At 35.4% G+C, this 25,857-nt stretch overlaps 1 protein-coding gene across 4 annotated transcripts in view; it reads right to left on the bottom strand.

Annotated features, from left to right (window-relative positions):
* Positions 1-25,857, bottom strand: part of CCDC186 (coiled-coil domain containing 186) — a 44,756-nt gene that overhangs the window by 11,714 nt on the left and 7,185 nt on the right. For 2 of the 4 annotated variants that reach the window (XM_019725197.3, XM_074339016.2), the window contains exons 2-6: positions 22,556-23,248; positions 17,666-17,792; positions 9,351-9,479; positions 6,297-6,509; positions 5,255-5,374 (exon numbers count right to left, since the gene is read on the bottom strand). In XM_019725197.3, the coding sequence (XP_019580756.2) occupies positions 5,255-5,374; positions 6,297-6,509; positions 9,351-9,479; positions 17,666-17,792; positions 22,556-23,214 (1,248 nt within the window). In that variant the 5' untranslated portion in view covers positions 23,215-23,248. Of the gene's footprint in view, positions 1-5,254; positions 5,375-6,296; positions 6,510-9,350; positions 9,480-17,665; positions 17,793-22,551; positions 23,249-25,857 lie in introns of those variants that run through there. The other 2 variants (XM_088791853.1, XM_088791854.1) reach the window with 2 other exon arrangements.

The raw sequence follows: 25,857 nt of genomic DNA, 5'->3' as shown, positions 1-25,857 counted from the left end.
AAATATTAAACATTTTTTTGCACACACACATTAAAAGATAATTCTTTGGTTTGTGGCCATGGTATCTATTCAAAAACTGATTTTTTTATAGATTCATACTGCAATTTGGTTTTTGTTCCTAACCACTCTCCCACAACAGCCATTCTGAAGGTTTGCAGGGACTACTCTCTTATCAATTACTTTCTTTTTGTTGTTTCTTATTCTTGACTTTGCTCTGATTCTGACCACTCCCTACTCTGAATATCCTTCTTCTATTTCCATTACAAGACAGTATACTCCTGTTTTGCCCCTCTTCTTTGTTGCCTTCTCTGTCTCCTACACTGGCTTTCTATTTCCTGTGGTCATTTTCCAAGATACAGCCCTGCCCTGCAGCTCTTTCTCCAAATTCCTTCAGAGTACCATCCGGTCCCATGATTCTGGCTATCAAATGAGAATCATCTCCTCCTAGTAGCCTCCCTTCAGAAAGGGGTAAATGCTGTTATTCCACCTTCCCATCGATAGAATCCAGACATCCCTAGATTATAACTGATACACTGGACTGTAGCTTACATGTTTTCCCCCGTTGTGGATACAGCTTCTGGACAGCACCTACCTCAGTACTTGCCTCATATTAATGGCTCAAGCAGTATTTGTTGAATCAATAAAGGAATACCTGATATAAACTTTCCACTCTAGTTAGGGTGGTCTTTCCAAATACCGGAGACTCATTTCCCTTTTTTCTTGTTGTTCCTCCACTTGGAATGCCTTTCCCTTCATCTCTCGAACCATCTAAACTGCATATATCCTTCACACACTGCTTCTTATATATCATTTCATATAATTAATTACTTAGTTATGTACTTTCAGTTGCTGGTCTCTTAATAATAATTTAACTTGTATTAAAACAGTATCACTTTCAAAATATAAACACTTGGAGACTTTTTCAAATATGTATATATATTTTTAATATTAGAATATTACTTCTACAAGGGGACAGAGATAAGGGAACTTTATCGGTTTTTTTTTACCCACACACAAATTCTATATCATCAACTAAAACATAGTCTGGCACATTGTAAGTATTCACTTCATTCACTCAAAAAAATAGCAACTGAGAGATTCCTATATGCCAAAAAAATATTTATTACATAAATAAATAATTGAATAAAAGAAAAGTGAGAATCACATTAAATGTGTTTTGGTTAAGGTATTATTAACTATGCTTCATTTGCTGATTCATTCATTCAGTATTCATTGAGCACCTAATATGTACCAGGCACTTTTCTATGCTCTGGGGAAGCAGTTAGTCTAAGAAAAAGACAAAATCTCCACTCTCGCAAACCTGATGTTCTAGTGATGGAGATGTCTAATAAATAAAACACGTAAGTAAAAATATGTTATATTAAATAGTGACAAGCGCTAAGGAGTAAAAATAAAGACATGAGAGAGTTTGGGGAAGGTGATCAAAATTTAGAGAGGGTAGTCAGGGAAAGAAAGTGATACCTGACTTGAAAGAAGTGAGCAAGAATTTGCTAAGGGACGGGATATGGTGATTGAGAGAACTCAAGGATAAATCTAACATTTTTTGCCTGAGCAACTAAAAGGATGAATTGCCATTTGTTGAGAGTTGAAATGGTGAAACAGTGCAAGGAAGGGGCACATACCCACTCAGTTTTAGACACGTTAAGTTTAAGGTGCCTACTGAGTCATCCAAGGCGTCAGATGTCAAGCAGGCACTTGAATATATGAAACTGGAATTCTCGGTAAAAGTTCTAAATCTGGGAGTAACTAGCATACAGTTTTCTATCACTATGTTTTTTCAAGTTCACTAATCTTGTCTTCTGTAGTGTCCAGTCTTCTGTTAATTCCATCCAGTGTATTTTCTGTCTCAGATATTGTATCAGTTTGGCCTTTTTTAGTATCTTCCACGTCTCTCCTTAACATACTCATACTTTCATCTATCTTCTCCAATATATGTAGTACATTTATATTAGCTGTTTTAACATCCTTGTCTACTAATTCATCCATGTCATTTCTGGATTTGTTTCTATTCTACTGATTGATTCTTATTTTCTTCTCATAGGCTTTATTTTCCTGCTTCTTTGCATGTCTGGTAATTTTTTATCGGGTATCAGATATTGTGAATTTTATGCTTTTAGGTAGGTCCTAGAGATTTTTGTACTTACTTAAATATTTTTGGGCTTTGTTCTGGGGCATAGTTATTTGAAACAATTTGATTTGAGGCTTTCTTTTAAGGCTTTGTTAGGTGGGTTTGTAACAGACTTTAGTCTAAGGCTAACTAGTCCCCACTGCTAAAGCACCCCTTTCTGACGACCACTGGATGCCCTATGTGTTAAGAGTGCTTTCTCTTGGCTCTAGGTAACATGAGCAATTCCTAGCTGTAGGTAAGCTGCTCTAGGAATTGTTGCTTCTAGTCCTTTCTGTTAGTTCTTTCTCCACCTCTGTAGTGTTTTCACACACATATACTGATCAGTAGTGAGCTTAAGAATTGAGAGGAAGGCACTGCAAATCTCTATCTTTCTCTTCTCTGGTACTCTGCCCTGTTCTCCGTACTTGAACTCTGTCCCCTCAATTCAAGGAGACTGCTGGGGCTCTGGGTTACTCTCCTTTTGCTGCAACCTGGAAACTCTCCAAGTGTTACATCTTGCTTGTTTCCCTTCTCTCAGTGATCACTGCCCTATACTGCCTGTGTTGTCCCAAGGCTAAAATCCTTTGTTTCATATATTTAATTCTTTTTTTTTTAAGATGAGAGGGTAAATCTGGACTCTGTTACACAATAATGCAATAGAATATAGTTATATAGCATAGAGATTAAAAAACAGAACATAGAATATGGCTTTACTAAGTGAGATAATAGCACAGCTAACTAAAAGTGAGCCCTCCTTCTATTGTAATTAGTGAAACTTATAGTAAATAAACCACTTAAGAACGAGGCTATTATTGACAAAATGATAATCTGGGAGAATAGTTAAGTGGCAGATCTTGTTGAAGGCATACATCATAGAATATACCAACCTCTAGTCACACATCAGGTCTGCAGTATATTACAGTCTGCTACATCCTGGTCTAGATGCTGTCTTGACACCTAAGACTCCTCTCTAACTTTCTCTGAAGCAAAAATATTGGCAGGCACCCAGCACAGTCCAACCATGGTCTACAAAGACCTACTGCCATATCTCTTACCAGTCATATCTACGCTCCAGTGAGATTACCTTATCCTGAGATCAGGTAAGTAGGTAGCAACCAGGTAGGTGAGTAAGTACGTGAGGTACGCTAGGGGAAAGTCCTTCTTTATTCCCTACACACCAAATGAAAAGATGTTGTTTTTAGAAGCCAGGTGTTAAAAACACATCTCAGTTTAACCTCCAAGGGAGCTTAGGGAAGGTAACAAATATATTGTTTCTATTGTTTGACCCTATTAATAAGTCAATTGATGATTGGGGTATCCAGTCTATCTGTCTAAGACGTAAGTTCTAGTAATATGCCTTGGCGGTCTCATCAGAAGCTAATAATCACAATGAATTCTGTAACTTCCAGGACTCCAGTATTAATACTGAAGACTTGGCGGGAAGGGACTAGAAATTGAAAAGGTTGCCTGGAGAAACATTCAGTGAGAGTCCTGGCTCTTGCCTGCATATTCAGAGGTGGCCTATACTGCCCAGATCGTGACTAAATCTTATATCCCCCCTTGATTCAGACTCCTTCTCACATTTACTTGATAAATACATAAAAGAGGTAACCATGATCCCATCCTAGACATTCTTCAGAAGCACTTACTGTGTCTTCTATGGCTTTTATATCCTACATATTATTTAACACAGTGCTGTGCATAGATGAAGGCCCAGTAAAACACTTGCTGGTTAATAAATGCCTTTAAAATGAACTGGTACATTTCTAATTTCCTCATACCAGGTCAATGTACTTGTGATTTTCTAGCAATCCACACCATGTAACCTTATCATGTCAGCCGTAAGCCATTTGTCTAACCTACTTAGTGTCTGGTTTCATCTGACCTCAAAACTGCCATGAAACATCCATTGTCACCTACTCTTTGAACACATCTAGCTCACAGAAGACCTAGAGTTTTTTACTCCTTAATTCTAGTTAGTATGTATTCTAATCGGTTTTAGGATCCTGTCTCTTAGCACTATAGAATAGGATGAGGAAAATGCCTCATTAGACATTAGATTATGTTTAGATCTTGAAGCAACTCAGGCAGTTTAGAAATCATTACCATGCTATAGGATTTGGAATTTTAATTCCCCATTCTGTAACCCAAACTAAAGGGAAAATTTTAAATGATTCGTGGCCCTATGTGAGCTCCAGGGATTGTCGCCTCTTCTCTTTTCTGGCAGTTCTTTCTCTGCCTCTGTAGTTTCCCAACATACATGCACTGATCAGAACTGAAGGAAAACCCACCATTCTCTGACCTATCTTTGACCGCTGTTGACACAGAGAATTCTCCCTACAGTTTTCTCCGATGATATTGTACACAAATACCCAAAGGTTATTAACAGTTCTACTGACTTAGAATTATTTAATGAGATAACCCATGCTTATGGTCTTAAACAATATCATTAAGCCTGTTTTTGAAAACTCAGAAATTGTTATAGCTATGACATTGCTCTTCTATTTAAGTCATATTTCGAAGTTGTTCTTTTGTTTCATATTCTATCATCTTCAGATTTTTATTACCTGTAACAACAGTTTAGTGTTTAAAATTATGGCATCAGGTACCAGCCTTTATAATCATTTTTCATTATATTAATTTTTTGATAAAATGATATTCATTAGGCACAATACCAATGGAATTATATTCATAATAAACAGATAACTTATTCTTAAAATCTTTATATTTATATTTAAATAAGAGTTTATATTTCTTGATTATAAGTATCTTAGCATCAGTGATGTTTTTTAAAATTTCCAGAGCATACTTTGAATTTTGATAATCTACAGATTCTCCTCTTCCCCTCAAATTTCTAACAATGTTTAATATACAATATAGCACACCAAAAAATGCTTAAAGAATAAAGACAATTTGGGGGTTGTAAATAATGAATGATAAAATGTAACATTCTATTCAATTTAATATGTAAACCATGCAAGGAAATATCTTTTCACAATCACCAAATACTCAGGCCCAATCTATCCTACAGGAGTCACTACATTAAGCTTTATGCCTCATTAACTATTACTGCATTTGCTCTTAAAACTGATTCTAATAATTTTTCCACTACATTATAGTACTCACCTTGTGTGAATCCATTTCTACTTTTAATTTGTTTTGTGCCCATTTTACTTTAATGATGTGAGAGTTGATATCTTCCTTTAATTTGTCTATTTCTCTGATGAGTCGAGTAGTTTCACCTTCCTAAAATAATATCACTAGGTCATTATTTTGCATTTAACGATCAACCAATATTTGTGTATCTTTATATCTCCTCAAAATAATTAATGCAATAACACTATAATTCAGGAGCTGGCACATTATGGCCTATGTGCCATAAAACTGATTTAAAGTACAAATCATAAGAGGGCAGTAAAATCCTAAATCCAACTAACAGACATAATTAACATACATATTTTAACCAACTAGATATGTTGTATGTACAAGCATACCTTTACGATTCTTCTCAACTAGCTGGCCTTAAGGTAAAATACAAATTAAACTGGTTTTGCCAGAATTCCTGAGGACAATGAAAACATTCCTAAACTAAATGTTAATTAATAAAAAGTAACATTCATCACCAAAAAATAATTATCTACTGGAAGCAAGACCATGCCACAAGGCTGCTACATAACGCAAGGGTTCTGAATAACTCAGTAATTAAATCTCCTTGGACAGCATCTAAGAACATGTTTTTTCCCAAGAAAAATATAAATTCTATTCTATAATGAATAAGTGCTTACATTAAGATTCTGGTCAAATTATACTTATTAAACCATGCATTTTTGACAATACTATGTATATATCTTGCCAAAATAATATCTTCCTTTCAGGGACAAACTCATTTCTTCAACATATTTTATTTAAAAGTTTTTTTAAAAGATCTATCAAGAAAAAGTTATCTAATAAATAATATGTGTCAATTTCTCATCTTTTCCCAGCAAACATTTTTTTGTGGACAAGTAACACCATACTGGAATTACTAAAGTCTCCAAATTCTTAGAAGGTAAACTAAACAACTTTATGTTTAATAGTGGTTTACCCATGTTAAGTTATGACTGTTTGATTAAGTAAGAAAATGCAAAAAGAATAAATTTCAAATAAGGTACAACAGCACAAGGTATACCTTTGTCTCATACAACTGGTGCAACCGTCCTTTCTCCTGAGAAAGCTGCTTAATTCTGTTAGTGTTTTTCTCAGATTCTTTATTCGCATCTCTAAGTTTTCTCTCAAGGATCTCTTTCTCCTTTCGAAGGTCTAATGATTCCTTCTCACCTCTTACGTACTTCATTACCATTGCTTCTTTTTCCTGGCGAGCCTCTTCACATTTCTTATTGGCCTTTGAAAACAATCTAGCATTAATAAAAAATATTTTTCAAATAAAAATAAATCAAAATAAATGATATTTTTCTGTAATATTACCAATGTATTTTTTGGTTTTTGAACATTCCCAGGACCTGCGTCATGAAATTTTTATAAAGCAAAGGAAAAATTCCTAATTATAGAGAAACAATACAATCAACAAATATCACTAATATTTACTTTAAACCTCTCCTGCTCCTTTGATTTTAGCTGACATGGTTGCTATTTTCATTTACTCCTTCGGATCCACTTTCCCACTCTTTCTTGTCCACCTTGTGCTCCAGAAGGAGGACCATCAGAGACCCTATCAAGTTTCCATGCCCTTGTATTTCCAGTCGGGTCCAGCCAACAGCAGGCACCAGGCAGATCAGGAAGGTAGGCAGAGGGTGAGATATGGCTCTTCCAGAGTCACCGCAAGTTGGCCAAAAGCCACTGCTCCTGTCAGGTGCCCTCTCTACACAACTACCTTCTCTGGGTCACAACACCGGTGCCCTTTCCTGTTCCTTTAGCCCAAAGAGTGAGAATGGCTCCTCCTGCAGCCCCAGGAGCCTTCATTTTCTCTTGTTGGGCAATCTAAATCTTACCCATACCTATGTAAAGAGTCCTTTTATTAAATTCTCCTCAAATCAGCAGTTTCTGTTTCCTGCCAGGATGGCTGGAAACTGTACGGCTAACAATTTCTAAAATCTATTATATAATGTTTGCCACCTTACAAAAAGTAACAAAATGCTAATTAATGATCGTTTAATTTCCTATATGTATATGAAAAGCTTTCTAAAGTATTTTGCACCTAACAAGAAATACTCAACTGGATTAAGTGTGAAATCTATATACTTATTTCCTATTAGTGTAAGCTGGTACTCCATATTCTGAAATTTTATACAATAAAAACTTCTACAGATAGCGCTTCATTTAAGTAAATTCATAGTTTGAAAATATAATGGAACATGCATTTATTTTATAGAAGATGGAAACTTAAGCTTCAGAGATTTTCACTGGCATCTAGTGGTAAACACCAACTGATACTGCAACTGAATTGAAGAAGGTAGAATGTCAGGAGAACCTAGGAAAAGTTTTCCTATGCTCTGATGAAAAGTGACTGAAAAAATGTTTCACCAAGTTCTGGTTTAGCTGATAAGCACATTTAGTAAACACTCAAGATACCAGGCATATACATACAAGTACTTTTTAAATCATCCAATTGGGATTTCTCCCCATTGAAATAACCTACTAATTTTCAAGAGAAATTAAGGAAAACATTGGCATAGGGATGTTAGCGATCCCTGAGGATTTGACAATGCGCTTATGGACAAGGAGAAAATTGTGCTGGAATTGGCCAACGGAATTAGCTAGATTTTTAAATAACTGAATAACTGTACTTAGAAAAACTCTTTTAATGGTAATTTCAACTTTAAAAGAAGTCTTTTCAAGGTAAGTTAATACTCAGATAATGCATTAGCTTTTGGGAATACAAAGTAGAGTAAGTCGTGGTTTCTGCCCTGGAAGAGCTCACTACCGAGTAAGAACAATATATATATGAACAAACGTTATTAATACAATATAATTTCTAGTGGATGAATGTACAAAGTTCTTTGAAAACACAAAAATACTAACATTCCCTGGGAAGAGTTGGCATGAAGGGTGAAAGACGTTATACTTGAAAACTAGGTGCTATACTTGGGCTAGACATTGAAGGTTAAGTAAGAGTCACTAGAATGCAAGGGGTTAGTCAAGGAAAAGAATTCAAGGTAGAGTCATCATCCTGTGCAAATGCCTAAAAGCATAAAATAGCATGATACATTTAGAGAAGAAGGGCTTCTCTTATCATGCTAATGACTTGAGATTTTTATCCTTTGGGCAATGAGAAGCCAAAGAATGATTTATAAATCAGAACCATTTATTAAATGTGTGTTTTAATAAGATAACTGGTGGTGGCATGGGCATGTCATTTAAGAGACAGAAAAACTAGAAAAGAAGACAAGTACAATAGATCAGGTAAAACAAAATAGATGAGCTTCCTGCCTACAGCAGGGAACGTGCACCAGAATGTGCCGACACTCAGGCATCTGTGGATCCGCTGCAAAGCTGTAACCTGGGTGCTAACAGTTCACACTTCTGGGTCCCACCCCGGATAATGGCAACACCTCCTTCATTGGATTATTGGAGTATTAAACAAGTTAATATAGTAACTACTATTTAGGCTTCTATAGAAAGTCAGTCCACTTAAGGCTTAGGGCACAGATAATGGAAGAGGAGCCAGTAAGTCTTTGGATTCGACCAGTTTAAGATGTTTATCTTTCACTTGCATGAACATAAAGCATGAATAAGATGATCAAGAGGATTCAACAGCCAGCTAAAATTATTAGGTATATTAAGTAGGGGGTAAGGTTACAAAAGAAAGATGTACAGTAAGATTCCAATCAAGTAGGGGGAAAAAGTATATGAATATGTACACATAAGCATGATGTGATTTATATATGCATATGTGGTAAGATACATAACCAAAATATCAATAATTAGATATGGAACAAGGAATGGGATGTAAAGGGATTAGGGGCAGGAAAGGAAAAGTACAGATGAAGGGGGACTTTCATTTTTTATTTTATATATTTCCTTAATTTATTAAATTATTTTTTGTGATACCATATATTTATGTATTTCTTTCCCATTTTTTCAAAAGGTTAATTTTTATATAAATAAAATTATGTATTCCTAATACTCCACTGATGTCCAAAATCATCTAACAGGATTAGTTTACTTTAATAAATAAGAAAGAGTTATCAGAAAGTTAAAATAATGATAATGACTTGAAAAATACCTGTTCCATCCGATGGGCCATCTCTTTGTGTAACTGCTGAATTGCATTTTTAGCTGCAACGTCTTGAGCGATTAGTTTATCTTTGGAAGCTTTAACTTCTTTATTAAGTTCCTCTATTCTTGATTCTAACTGTAAAGAAAATTATTTCTAGATTATTTTTATAGCTATACCAAACAGACCACTAATACCTCAAATAAACATAAACAATGTAAATAAACAATAAAGAATGCAATGAACATACTTCAACCATAGAAATCAAAAGTAAATGTTAGCAATGTTCCTATACCTCATTAGAATTAAGTTAGTATAAATCTAAAGCAGATTCTGATAAGACAGATGGCAAGCTCTAGAGTAATTACTAAGGAAGTAACTAAGAAAAAATAGTGAAAATATCATGAAAAGAAATTAAATGTTTCATATTTACTTAATGCAAAAGAAAGCAGTAAAGGAGGCATAGGCGAACAGAATAGATGAGACATAAAAATAAAAAATGGTAGGCATAAATCCAACTGTCATGATTAAATGAGAGTAAAATAATCATATACCAAAAGGCAGAGATTGTCAGACTAGAATAAAAAACAAGAGCCAACAATATGCTGTCTACAAGAGATGCTTTAGATTTAAAGATATAAATAGATTGAAAGCAAAAGGATGAAAAAATATATCATGCAAACAGGAACCAAAAAAAGCAGGAGTGGCTATACTAGTATCAGACAAAATAGTTTAAAATAAAAAATGTTACTAGAGCTAAAGAGTGGAATTTTATAATGATAAAAGGTCCATCCAGCAGAAAGATATGACAATGGTACACATACATGCACCTAGAAACATAGCACCAAACTACATGAAGCAAAAACTGACTGAAATGAAGGAGGAAATACACAATTCAACAATAGTTGGAGACTTCAATATCTCACTTTCAGTAATGGACAGATTAAGACAGGCGATTAACAAGGAAACATAAGATTTGAATAAAACTATGAAATAACTAATAGATCTAACACATCTATACAACATTCCACCCAGCAAGAGCAGAACATACATTCTCATCAAGTGTACAAGGACTATTCTCCAAAATAGAACATATGGCAAATCATAAAACAAATCTCAATAAATTTAATATACTGAAATCATATAAAGTATCTTCTCCAACCATAATGGAATAAAATTAGAACTCAACAGAGAAAGAAATTTGAGAAATTCATAAATATATAAAAATTAAGCAACACAATGAGAGAAATCACATGGGAAATTAGAAAATACTAAGTGATGAATGAAAATAAAGACACCTACTGAAACTTATATGACATATCTAAAGTAGTGCTCAGAGGGAAATTGATAGCTATAAACACCTATATGAAAAAAACAAGAAAGCCTCTCAATTGAATAACCTAAACTTCCATCTTAAGTCACTGGAAAAAGAAGAGCAAATGAAACCTGAAGCCAATAAGAGGAAGAATTAATGAAGATTAGAGAGGGAAACAATGACATAAAGAATAGAAAAATAGAGAAAAATTAACAACAAAAAATGGTTCTTTGAAAAGATCAACAAAATTGACAAACCTTTAGCTAGATTGATCAGTAGAACCTAAATGAAAGGCATACTGACCTTACAGAAATAAAAAGAATTATGAATGAATACCATGAACAATTTAATTTAGATGAACAATTTCTAGCAACACTGTCTCAAGAATAGAAAACCTGAATAGACCTATAATAAAGATATTGAATTAGTAATAAAAACAAAACAAAACAAAAATACACACCAAGAAAAATTCAGGCCCAAGTGACTACACAGGTAAATTCTACTAAACATTTAAAAGAATACCATTTTTCACAAGCTTCTCCCCCAAAAGAAGAAACACTTATCAATTCAGTCTATTCGGTCAATACACCAAAACCAGACAAAGACATGACAGGAAAAGAAAGCTATAAGACCAGCATTTCTTATGAATATAAGTGGAAAAATTATCAACAAAATACTAGCAAACCAATCCTGTAACAAATAAAAAGAATTATGCACCATGACCAAAGGAATTTTATCCTTATAAGACTCGGCTGGTTTAACATCTGAAAATCAATTAATGTAATACACCATATCAACAGAACACAAACCACATGATCATCTCAAAAGATGCAGAAAAAGCATTTGATAAAATTCAACACTCTTTCAAGTAAAAACATTCAACAAATTAGGAATAAAAAGGAACTTCTGATAAACAGCATGTGTGAAAAACCCACAGCTAACATTGTACTTTAATGGTGAAAGACTGAATACTTTGTCCCTAGGAATGAGGATACCCATTCTGCCACTTTTACTCAACATTGTACTGGATAGTCCAGCCTGGGCAATCAGACAGGAAATGAAATAAAAAGCACCCAAATTAGAAAGGAAGAGGTAGAAATCTCTATATGTAGATGACATGATCTTGTATATAGAAAATCCTAAGAAATTCACAGAAAAAATTTAAAACTCATAAAGAGGTCAAGAAGGTTACAAAATATAATACAAGAAATCAATTGTTTCTATACATTTGCAATTAACAATCTGAAAATGAAATTAAGAAAACAATTCCATTTACAATAGCATCAAAAAGAATAAATTACCTAGGAATAAACAAAAAAACTGCAAAACTCACACTCAAAACTCCAAAACACTGTTGAAAGAAAGATCTAAATAAATGGAAAGACATCCCAAGTTTGTAATTGGAAAACTTGCTATTTCTAGGATGGCAATACATTATTTTTCCGTTCAAGATGATGTAGTAGGTAAATGCTGTGCTCACCTCCTCTCACGACCACATCAAAATTACCACTACAGAACCATCATTGAGTATCGCCTGAAGTCTAGCTGAATCAAAGCCCTACAACTAAGGACATACAGAAGCGTGTAACCATTAAAAATCAGGAGGGATATCTCAGCTGCGGAGATTACCCACCCCGGAGGAGCAAGGGGTCCCAGTTCCACACCAGGCCCCCCAGCCCCACACTGGATACCCCAAGCCCAGGGTTCCATTGATGGGGAGAGAAGTCCCCATAATTACTGGCTGTGCAAACCAGCGGAGATTGTGACTGAGTGAAACTAGGGCAGCTGCAGTCTCAAGTGCTCCGTTTAAAGGGTCTACACATAGACTTATTCACTGATGGACTGACTCACTCTGAGCTCCAGCACCGGGGCAGCAGCTCAAAAGTTGCCAGGGACATATGGGGAGGAACTGAATTGTCTGGCTTCAAGGTGAGGGATGAGGGGCATCATTTTTCCAGACGAAGGAGCAAGCAGAAGCCATTATTTCATTGTTGAGCCCTCCCCTCCTGGTGAGGAGACATAGGCTGCCGCCATATCTGAGTCTCCATCAACCTGGACAACACCATTCTGTTCACTCCACCCTGGTGATTCCCTGACACCCCACCCAATCCAACTTCCAGGTACACCCAATCCATTTCCAGTGACTTTTCTATACAGCCTGTCTTGACTCATGCTGAGGACTTTCCTAAAATCTCTCAAAGGTTCACAAAACACAAAATAAGCAGCATCTGGCTTCGGCATGTCCCGTACCTCTAGCTGAGCAGCCCTAAGCCTGGCACTAGTGGCAGCAGCCTCAGTTCGTGGCTTGGCCTCTCGAGTCACCTCCAATCCAAGCGTGGGCGTAGCCATCTGGGGATTGCTTTGTGGCCTATGCCAGGTGGCCCTGGGCAGGGCACAGGCTATGCTGAACTTGGCTGGCAGCAGGGCCCCTCCCAGGAGATCCTAGGGCTGGCACACCTGGTGGCCAGCTTCAGACAGAACTGGACCATCACCTAACCACCTCCAAGGATAACATACACAAAGGGCAAACTGGGCAGGCACCAGAGCCCTGCTAAAGAGAATCCTGCTTTATAGGGTCAGGCCCTGCACCAAAGCCCATCCATTATAGTCATGGCCAGTCCTCACCACCAACCAGCCGGAGGGTCAATCCCTCCTACTGACATGCAAACAGCAACCAAGGCTCAACTACAACAGAAACGCATGCACAACCCACACAAGGGACACACCAGCAGCACTGACTCTAATGACCAGGGAGACTGGGCCCCACAGACCACATACTATGTAAGGCCACTCATACTAAGACCAGAAGTCAGAGCAGACCTACGTAATACATGGAAACAAACACAGGGAGACATCCAAAATGGGGAGACAAAGAAACGTGCCCCAAATAAGAGAACAAAACAAAGCTCCAGAAAAAGAACTAAACAAAATGGAGACAGGCAATCTACCAGATGCAGAGTTTGAAACACTGGTTCTAAGGATGCTCAACAAACATAGAAAACATAAAAATGGACATAGAAAACATAAAAACCAGTCAGCAATAAAGAATACAGTAACTATAATGAAGAATACATTAGAGGCAATCAATCATAGATTAGATGAAACAGAGGACTAAATTTAGAAGGTAGCAGAAAACACCCAAACAGAACAGCAAAAAGAAAAAAGAATCCAAAAAAATGAGGATAGTTTAAGGGGCTTGGGGGACAACATTAAGTATACCAACATTCACATTATAGGGGGTACCAGAAAAAGAGCAAAAAATCGAAAACCTATTTGAAGAAATAATGACGGAAAACTTCCCTAACCTGGTGAAGGAAAGAACAACCAGGTAGCGCAGAGTCCCAAACAAGATGAACTCAAAGAGGCCCATACCACGACACATCATAATTAAAATGCCAAAGAGAGAATCTTAAAAGCAGCAAGAGAAAAGCAGTTAGTTACCTATAAGGGAGGTCCCATAAGACTACCAGTTGATTTCTCAACAGAAACTTTGCAGGCCAGAAGGATTGGCAGGAAATATTCAAAGTGATAAGAAGCAAGGACCTACACCCAAGACTACTCTGCCCAGCAAAGCTATCATTTAGAATCAAAGGATAGATAAAGAGCTTCCCAGACAAGAAAAAGCTAAAGAAGTTCATCACCACCAAACCAGTATTACAAGGAATCTTAGAGGGACTTCTTTAAGATGAAGAGAAAAAGATAAAAAAATGGATAAAAAAGCAATAACTGTGTGTGTGTGCATATATATATATATATATATATATATATATATATATATATATATATATATAAACAATTACTTTCAATGTAAATGGATTAAATGCTCCAATCAAAAAATAGGGTGGCTGAATAGATAAGAAAACAAGACCCTTACATATGCTGCCTACAAGGGACTCACCTCAGATCGAAAGACACACAGAGACTGAAAATAAAGGCATGGGAAAAAGGTATTTCATGAAAATGAAAACAAAATATAACTGACAAAACAGACTTTAAAACAAAGGCTATATAACAAAAAACAAAGAAGGACCCAATAATACTACATCAGGTATTATCTGAAGAAACCCAAAACACTATTTCGAAGGTACACGTGCATGAATATGTTCATTGCAGCATTGTTTACAAGGGCCAAGATGTGGAGACAGCCTGGATGTCTGTCAATGAGGAAGCGATAAAGAGGAGGTGGTACATATATACAGTAGAATATTGCTCGGCCATGGAAGGCAATGGGTTCTTGCCATCTGCAGGGGTATGGATGGACCTGGAGGGTACTGTGCTGAGTTAAGTATGTCAGACATAAAAAGGCAGATGCAACGTAGTTTTGCTTACATGTGGAATCTAAAGAACAAAAGAAACAAATTCATACATACAGAGAACATTTGATGGTTGCTGGACGGGGTGGGGGGTTGGGGTCGTGGGTAAAAAAGGGGAAGGGACAGAAGTACAAATTGGTTATTACAAAGTAGTCATGGGGATGTTGGGTACAGCAGAAGGAATTACAGGTAATAATATTGTAATAACCATGTATGGTGTCAGATGGGTACTAGATTTATTGGGGTGACAGAAGGGAGGGAGGTTGGGGGGCAGGGTGAAAAAGGTGAAGGCATTAAGAAGTACAAATTAGTAGTTACAAAATAGTCATGGGGATGTAAAGTAAAGCATAGGGAATATAGTCAATAATATGGCAGTAACTATGTATAGTGCCTAGCTGGTACTAGACTAGTCAGGGGGATCTTTTCTTAAATTATATAAATGTCTAACCAGTATGCCGTACACCTGAAATTAATATAAAATAATATTGAATGTCAACTGCAATTGAAAAATTAAAAAAGAAGGGAAAAATGTGAAGTGGAATAAAGGTTCAAAATTCCAGGTATAAAACAAGTAAGTCATGGGGATGTAATGTACAGCACAGGGAATAGAGTCTATAATATTGTGATAGTGTGGTACAGTGTCAGATGGTTGCTGGACTTACCAGGGTAATCACTTCTTTTGGTATATAAATGTCAAATAGCTAAGGTGTATACCTGAAATTAATATTGTATGTTAGCTATATTTTAATTAAAATCCTAAAAAACGGGGTGAGTTGAAACCAGTCCTTGAAAAAATAAAAAAAGATGGTAACACTCACCTGCAAAGGAATCTATAGATTCAATGCAATTTCTAACAAAAACCCAGTTGACTTCACTATAGAATGACAAACTGATGGTAAAATTCATATGGAAAAACAAGAAACTGAGAATAGCCAAACAATCTCGTAAAAGAAGAACAAAATTTGAGAACTCACACTTCCCAATTTCAAACCTTACTACAAAATAATAGGAATCAAGACAGTCTGGTACTGGCATAATGAGAGATATATATAGAGAACAAGGAAACAGTATTGAGAGTCTGGGAATAAACTCATAATGTATCAACGGACTTTCAGTAAGAATGCCACGACCATTCAATAGAGGAAGAATAGTCTTTTCAACAAATGGTTCTCTGACAACTGGATAACCATATATATAAAAAAATGAATTTGGACCCTCACATCATACAAAATTTACTCAAAATGAATCAAGACCTGAATATAAAAGCCAAATTATAAAACTCTTACAAGAAAACACCGGAATAAATCCTCATGATCTGGATTTGGCAATGGAGTCTTGCATATGACACCAATTGTATAAGCAATAAAAGAAAAGAATAAACTGGATAGCATCAAAATTTACAACTTTTGGGCTTCAAAGTACACTATCAAGAAAGTGAAAACACAACCCACAGAATGGGAGAAGATATTTGCAAATCATATATCTGACAAAGGTTTGTATTTCAAAACATAAAAATAACTATCAATAATTTAAAAAATTTTTAAATGGGCAGAGGACTTAATTACTTAATAGATATTTACTCAGAAATATCTATTTAAGATATACAAATGACCAACAAGCATAGGAAGAGATATTTAACTTCACTGGTCATTTAGAATATGCAAACCAAAAACCATGACACACCACTTAACACCCCTTAGGATGGCTACAATCAAGAAGTCCAAGAATAGCAAGTGTTCAAAAGGATGTGGAGAAATTGGAACCCTCATACATTTTGGGTTGGAATATAAAATGGCGCAGCCACTTAGCTCCTCAAAAAGTTAAATACAGAATTATCATTTGACCCCAAAATTCCACTCCTAGGTATAGGAGGAGAGGGGAGAAGAAGGGAGGGGAGAGGAAAGGGAGACGATGGGGAGGAAAGGAGACCGGAAGGACAAGGCTCAGGGAGCCAGCTAGCCAGGTAAAACCTGAAGCAGGAGAGCCCGTCTTCACAGTGTAGTTCACAAAATACTGACAAATGGAATCATATTAAACTACGTATAAGCTTAAAAATATTCTAATGCCAGATATAAACATTAGGTAAAAATATTCTAATGCCAGACTTTAATTGGTAAAAGTTTATTTAACCGCCAAATCAAATTGTCTTTTCTTCTCAGATTTCTATTATATATAATAAAATGCAGTCACATATATCACATAAAAATATAAATTTACATAGAAGAAAAAAATCAGGCTATGACTCCCACTTCATAAAAGAGAATGTTTTATATACCAAGCAATCCTCTGCATTTGAAATACAATTTAACTTACAGAACTTCAATTTATACACATATTTTCAGGAATGTATTTATTTTATAAATTGAAGCCCAGGCTTTGTGTTAAATTAAAAACTTTTTTCAATTACAGTTGCATACAATATATTAGTTTCAGGTCACAATATATTAGTTTCAGACATTTATATAATTTCCAAAGTGATCACCCTGATAAATCTAGTACCCATCTGACACCATCCATAGTTATTACAATATTATTGACTATATTCCTTATGCTGTACATTACATCCTCATGACGGTTTTGTAAAAGGCAATTTGTACTTCTTAATCCTTTCACCTTGCTCACCCATCTCCCCAACCCCCTCTCCAATCTGGCAACCTGAAATATAGTCTTTAAAGATTACTATTTGTCTTTTATACCTGTTTAATTGTGTTCATATGCTGCTTCTCTGTTTCTGTTCTTTTTTTTAGTTCTTCTCTTAAATTGTCTTTTTCTGAACAAATGTCTAAGATGAGCTCCTGATGCTTCTTATTTTCTTTAATTAACCTAAATATAAAAAGGGCCGTGTAAGTAAAACAATTTTAAAAGATGTGGAATATGATCTGTTTACAGATTAGGTTGTAGATATTTACGATTAATAAATCATCATTTTGTATACTTTGCAACACATTCTCTGGCCAGTCGGACTATTAACTTTTTCCTAGAAATGTGTGTATTTCAAATCAAGTGAAATATAGTAAGATAAAAAAACACCATACTCTTTTATGTCTTTGGGCATCTCAATTACGCACTTCAGCCCTTCAGCACTTGAACTCCTTCAGATCAGTGATTCTCAAACAGGGCAAATCTGCCCCTCCAGGCATTTGTCTGGAGACATTTTTGGTTGCCACAGCAGGGATGGGGGTTACTACCATGTTTTCCCAAAAATAAGACCTAGCCAGACAATCAGCTCTAATGCGTCTTTTGGAGCAAAAATTAATGTAAGACCCAGTCTTATTTTACTGTAAGACCTGGTCTTATATTATATAATAATATAATATAATAAATATAATACCGAGTCTTATATTAATTTTTGCTCCAAAAGACGCATTAGAGCTGATTGTCTGGCTAGGTCTTATTTTCGGGGAAACACGATACTGGCTTTCTGTGGGTAGAGGCCAGGAATGCTGCTGAATATCCTACAATAAACAAGACCAGCACCCCCTCACTCCTGCCCCCAAAGCAAAGAATGATCTGCCCCTAATGTCAACAGTGCTGAGGTTAGGAAATCTTGCTTTAGATTTTAAGAACACTTTATTCTAGTAGTTATGGAAAAGTAATCAATATAAAATAACAAAAGTTTAAGCAGAAGTCTCATTTTCAGTTCCTTAGAAAACTATAAGTAAAACCTTAAAAATTACCTGCAAAGTACTTAGAACTATAAAATACTAAGAAGGTTAACAGCTGATATTTCAGGATTCATAGCCACAGCTATTACTTAACAGTTATTGCACAAATACTATTTACTAAGTTTAACTTTAAGTGCATTATTTCATTTAATATTCAAGTCTCTGAAATTAATGTCTATGAAATTATGTTTTATGAATAATAACAAAAAAACAACTGAAGCCTAGAACTTGTTCCAGGTCATTAAGTTAGTAAGTGGTTGAACTGAGATTTGGATCCAAGTGTCATTTCATAGCCCAGGCCTTTCCATCTTCTACTTTGAAGATCTCTCATTCACCCAACAAATGTTTACTGGGTACCTACCATGTACCTATACCATTCTGTATTCTAAGACTACGTCTGCAAACCGTCCCTGCCCACATGGAACTTATATTCTAAGGGAGATATTAAAACAAACAACAAACAGATATGTAAGAAAATGTCAGGTGGTCATTAAGTCCTATTAATTAAACTAAAGGAGGGCAGGAGGACAGAGAGAACGAGCTGGGATTTTTAGCTAAGGTAGTCAGGGGAGGCCTTTTTAAGGACACAGAAATGCAGTGAGGAAGCAAGCCCCTGCAAATGTTTGTGAAAGAGAAAAACTAGCATGCAAGTTTAGTCAAGCCTTTTCTGTCACTAGTTTAACTTAGATTATTTATGTGATTAAGGTGTATACTCAATTTGTTGCAGAAACAGAAGAATCCTGGCCATAGTGCGTAAGTAAACAATTTAGAGAGGGAAAGGTGAAGAGCAGCAAGCCCTCAAATTGTTATATGCCAAACGGACATCCTATACACAAACTGTTCTTAATTAACAATTCTGGTTGGTACACTGGACAATAATATTGATATTAGAAAATAGGGCAATTTAAAAAAATAATAATAATAATAAAGAAAATAGGGCCATGGACGTATAAACAAAGACATTTACTTGGAAATAGACACATTCATGACTATTGAAGCCAAAGAAACAGAAAAGGCAGATATCTTTGCAGAAAATTAAATGAAGGAAAAAGGAAAAAACTTAGTTTTTTTACAGCTGACCTAAGTCACAAAACATTTTAATTTGGAATAAAAAATATTACGTGTACAACAAAACATTAACTTAGATTTCAAATGACAGTATCCGACATTTTTATAATGCCTTAGTATCCACAAAACAATCCCATCAGGTAAGTATCATCTCCCCCTCATCTGGATAAAAAATCTTTGACTCAGAGAGGTTGGTTTGGCCAATGAAACACAGCTTGCAAGTGGCAGTGGGAATTTTCCAACTCTGGGCTTCTGAGCAGAATTGTGCGTAACCCAGTCCACATGCTGCCACTGTTCAGACAAGATAGAGTGAAAAAGACGAATCTAAAATATTAGGAATATAGTGGAAAACTAACAACTTGTAAGTAGTTCATTTCAGATAACCATATTAAAAATCCTCTGAAGCTAGACTAATTAGGCTCAGATTTTAACTTTGCCATTTACTAGCACATGACCTTGAACAAACTGCTTAATCCACCTGTGCTTCAGGTACCTCATCCATAAAATAAGAATAATAGTTCATACTACACAGGGATTTTGTGAGGAGTCTATGAGTTAATACATGTAAAGTGCCAGGCACATAATAATGAACAGCATGTTTGCTGCTTTTATTAGTAAATTTACAACATCTTGTAATTTACAAGAGAGGCATGACGTGGTTAAGAGTCCAGATCTAAGGAAAGTGGGAAGAGGCATCAGGGACAATCTCAAAGGGAAGGTCTAAAAGAATAGATAGAGACAGCAGGAAAATGAGGAAGCTGCCCTGAAAAGTAAGAATGGCAGAAACACTGATGGTTAAAGTACAAAGTCATATAGTTTATTCATAATAGAAGCATTCCAGTAAGAATGTAAGTAGGAACAGCAGCCATTAGCTTTAGGTAGTATTAAGAAGGCCTTGGAGTCAAGAGATACTTGTACTCATGTTCACAGCAGCTTATGCACAATAGCCAAAAAGGTGCAGGCAACTCAAATGTCCACTGATGGACAAATGGGTGAACAAAATATGGTACATACATACAATGGAGTATTATTCAGCTTTACAAAGGAAGGAAATTCTGACATATGCTACAACATGGATGAACCTTGAGGACATCTACTAAGTGAAATAAGCCAGTCAAAGGCAAGTTACTGGGTGATTTTATTTATATGAAGCATCAAGAAAAGTAAAGGTCTTAAAAACAAACTACAGTTGACCCGTGAACAGTTTACGGGTTGGGGTACCAACCTGGTACAGTTGAAAACCCATGTATAACTTTTCACTCCCCCAAAACTTTACTAATAGCCTACGGTTGACCGGAAACCTTACTGCTAACATAAGCAGTTGATTAACGGATATTTTGTATGTCATGTGCATCATATCCTGTATTCTTATAATAAAGTTAGATAAAAGAAAATATTAAGAAAATCAGAAGGAAGCGAAAATACATTTACAGTTCTGTCAGTATTTATTGAAAACATTCTGCATAGAAGTCAACCGACATAGTTCAAACACATGTTGGTCGAAGATCAACTGTAGAATAGTGGTTGCTAGGGGCTGGGGGTAGAATAAGGGAGTTTATTATGTATGGTTTCAGATTTGCAAGATGAAAAAGTTATGGAAATCAGTTGCACAATAATGTGAATATAATATACTTAACACTACCGAACTGTACACTTAAAAGTGGTTAAGTTCGTAAATTTTATGTGTATTTTATCACAATTTAAAATAAAAATTAAAAAATAGAAAAGAAAGGAGGCCTCTGGATGACAAGAGATTCAAGTTCATTGCATAAACCAACGAAGGATGAGCTCATTTGGGAAAGACTGATTCACTGAGCAAGCTAATCTGGAAGAGTCAAGACCAGAAGCAAGTTGATCATTACAAGCCAATTACATATCCAGCAATATTTGCATTATGGTATAACTTCTTGTCATCCTCCTCTGGTATGTAGACTTCCTCCTCCCCTTTCTCTACACACACTTCCCATTCCAATTTTTTTTAAGTTTCATTTTTTAAAAAGAGAATCAGTCTGTATTTTAGGGGAGGCTAGCATGTTTTATTTTCTTCTCTTAAAGGTTTTAAGAATACCTAAACATATGCATCACCTTCCATATGTTTATCTAAAATAAAAATACAGGGTGATATAATACTATTAGGAAATGATAAAGTGAAATTATACTCGTTAAAATAGAAATTAACTCCACAAATCCAAGAAGTCTAAAAATAACTAAGTTCTTATCTAGTAAATGATGATCAACCAATTCTTCTGTTCTCTGAATTTTAATCTTTTGACCCAATGAATTTACAACGGGGATTTTAAGAATGATTTCTTGAATTTTATGACTTCTCATTTCCTTCTGAATTTCTTAGTTTTGACAATATTATGCTCTACATTCTTTCAAAACTGAAAACTCTGAGCTGTTTCCAGGAATATTTTGAGATCTTTAATGAACTTACACTAGTTAATACAGTATTTCTTTAGACTTACATATTGACATGTGAAACAGAAATTTTGAATCATATTCAAAATACTGACTTTATATATATACCTATGTTTATATATATATATGTTTATATATATATGGTAATGTATGACAGGTATATAATTCATAATATAGACAAAAACACTGATGCATACTATTATTTCTAAACTAATGAAAATAAAATACCACATTCTAAAAAAATAGACATATATTAAATAACTGGACAAACGTGATATTTGCTCAATTATTCAGTGAATACTATTTTTTGATCAACTACAATGTACATGGCTCTACTGTGGAATTAAAAGTGGACAGCATGATATCTTCCTTTAAAGAATGCCATCTTTAATCCCTGCAGAAAAAAATAACCTGAAAGAATTAAAAACTTACTTCTTTATGGTGTGTTCCTGCTGCAAATACTTATCTTGCACACACTTTTCAAACATAATTATTGCATGTTCTCCCTTATTCATTCCATTTGGTACTTGGTGTTCTGCAAAATCCGTAGATAAGAGTTCAGATTCTATTTCTTCCAACAAATCTTCTGATGCTGAAACAGTCTTTATTTCTGAAATAAGTTTCTTGGTGCAGTCTGTATCATAGGGACTTTCTGAATAAGTCTTCTGACTAGCTGCTTCTGTAAATGTAGATGACCTTAATTCCTCCAATATTTGAGTTACTGTCTGTGCTGTTTCATTTGTTTTTGAAACTTGTTTTGTAAAATTGCCACCAGGAAAATTAGTTATTTGTTCTGAATTTTCTGGGCATACATTTGTTTTAGCACAAGAATCCTCACCTCCACCATGCTCTGCAATATAATTTTCCTGTGCTTCAGTTTGATTATTGTGTTCATTAGGCTTACATAAAGTTTTATCAAAGTTTAATGACAACAATTTGGACTCATTTTCTAAGCTGCTGTTTTCATCACCAGAAAATGAGTTGCTTGAGTCTTCCTTTAATTCAGATGTTTTCCCAATATTTTTATCAGAGGAAATGGCGGCTATATTCTCTTTCTCTGACATGCTGACTGGCACCAATTCACTCTGCATTTCTTCAAATGTGTTCCTGATCTTCGTTTTACATCTAAGAAAGTCAAAACATCAAAATTAAAAAAAAAGAAAAACAAAAAAAGAAAAAGGTTTTGGTTTTTTTTTTTAACCAAGACACCATATATACTTGCATATATTCCATGATAGGGAATAACTAAGGTCACAAATTTTACTACTAATAATTCTTTTAAAAGCCATTTCTTGAGGGAAAAAAAGAATGGGACCGACAATCCAAATGTGCCACAATTAGTGGATACTCCAAAGTCTCATTCTCTTTCCCCCTTCAATTCAGTCATACAACTCCATCTCAGTTGCAGTGTGGCATTTCTCAATCACCCCTATAAGAAGTTGGGTCTGGAATATACTAGCAACTGGAAAAAATTAGTGCCAAAGAATTGTTTAGCTAGAACTCCTTCAGCTCATGAGAGGAAAAGGACTATCTCAAGAATCAGTAAGAAAACAGTGGGGAAATAAGATAGCAATGAAAACACCAGAGAGGAAATTACAAATCAAGATAAAAAAAATGCACATTAACGATGACAAAAATTTACTGAGAAGGAAAACTAAACAATAACAAAACACAGCTATCTATAGTCCGGATACCAACAGCTTAGCTGAAAGAAGTTAGGGTATAAAGGATTCCTGACAGGAACTCGTTTTTCATCTAGGCAAGGATCTAGAAGTACCATGGTGATTCCCAAACATGCTCATCATGAATAAAGACTGTTTAGTGCAATTCAAATGGAGGTCAATATGCACCGCCTACATCATAAAAGCAACATTTACAAAACTAACTCAACAACCTTAATACATTTGTATGCTATTCATGAGGGTTACTATTCTAGCTATTTCCTGAAAATAAGTCAACTTCACAAATTATCCTGAAACAGATAAATATAAAACATTCTACCAATCTTGAAAAAGAATTGTCAACTTCTTTTATCAGGTATTAACAAAGATGTACAGGGTAGATGTTTTACTGGAGTCATATGAGGTTGGATAAAAATGTGCAAATCATAGTTTTGACAGAAACTAGGAAAGAAATAGTTCCAGATGGAAGGTGTACTTCTAGGAAACAAAAGAAAGATTAAATTTTTGAATAACAGAAAGATACATGCTCATGTAAGTCTATGATGGAGGTTGTGGTCAGAGAGGATGGTGAAAAGGGGGTAAGAAGGTGGTGAGGTCGAATTCTCAGCATGATATGCAGGAGTGAATTTCATTAAGGACAATACATCGTGATCGACTTGTATATTCTTGATTACACTATAGAGCTTCTAGCACACAGTACGTTCTCAAATATTTGTTGAACTAAAACACAGAAGTGACAGGATAAAACTAGTATTTGAGGAACACTATTCTTGGAATGCAGAAAATAGGAAGAATAATTCTAAGAAAGGAAAAGAAGACCAGCTTATTTGTCAAATACCGTTTTTTAGTTTAGACTGCCCTTTGAGGTATAAACTAATATAGTCACGGCCTCAATACCATGAATTACATAGTTGTAGAACATACTTGCAAACAACCAACTAGAAATTATCATAATTATTATGTGTGTGTGTGTGTTATAACTAAGGCAAAACCCACACTAGTAGTAAAGGTTTGCATTAGACAATACAAATAAATGCAGTTAAGTTAATAAGAGACCTCACAGGTATGCTGTATTCCAAAGTCTAGGACAAAGTAAAATCATTCTCAAACAGGGGCATTATCCACCTACATTAGCTTCCCCAAAATAACTCACTTTAAGATATAATTCGAGACTCTGTTGCTGCTGAATTTGACATCTTAATTTAGAAATCAATTCAAAACTAACCAAAGTAGTTTTAAACATAACTAGTCTGTGCTGTATCAATGTAAGTAGAACTCAGCGCTGACCAAAACGTAATGGTTAGCAAATAAAAAGATCTATTTAAGAGAGTAAGTCTACACATGCATTGTGACTCTCCAGCAGAGAAGTGAGAAAAAAACTTTTATCATTCGAGAACTTTATGAATCTTGCCTGTGTCTGTCAGAAAAGCATTAAGCAACTGTTGGTTATTAACCTCTCATCCAGCTTTCATATTCCCCAGGGTTTTCCCTCCCAGAATTCATCTACTTTGTAACTGGAATCAACAACTCAGTTGACATCCACATTAATTATTTTCAGTTCCACGTTGTTACAGGTAATGAATTATCTTTTTACCTTCGTTTTCACTCTGTATGTCAAAATCTCCACCTGAATATAGGTATTTCCATTGAATGTTCTACCATAACCTCACATTCAAAATGGCTAAATCCAAAATCATAATAGCTCCTATAACTGAGTAACCCCAGCTAATCTTTTCTATTTCTGCCGATGGTATCATTTTCTTTAGTCGTGACTCCTTCCTTTCCTTTGCGCTCTTGTTTACCAATTGCATGTCTCCTACACTCATACCTACTCTTTCTACTTTCACTGTCCCCTACCTGCAACCCAGCCTCGCCTTGTCACTTCATGCCTGAAACAGTGGAATTGTTGGTTTCTCAATCTCACTCCATTCCCCCCCCCCCCCCCCCCGTTTTCCTTCCTGCAACTCCAAGTGAAGAAGCAAAGAGGTTAATGAAAGGGAAAGTAACTTGACAGCCTTAGGGCAAGTGTCACCCAATCCAGAGAAGGGGTCC

The sequence above is a fragment of the Rhinolophus sinicus genome, chromosome 15, assembly GCF_057876585.1.
Source record: "Rhinolophus sinicus isolate RSI-liver-muscle chromosome 15, RSI-T2T, whole genome shotgun sequence".
In the NCBI taxonomy this organism is placed as follows: domain Eukaryota; kingdom Metazoa; phylum Chordata; class Mammalia; order Chiroptera; family Rhinolophidae; genus Rhinolophus; species Rhinolophus sinicus.
Note: the sequence above shows the minus strand (reverse complement) of the source record. Positions and strands in the feature narration are given on the sequence as shown.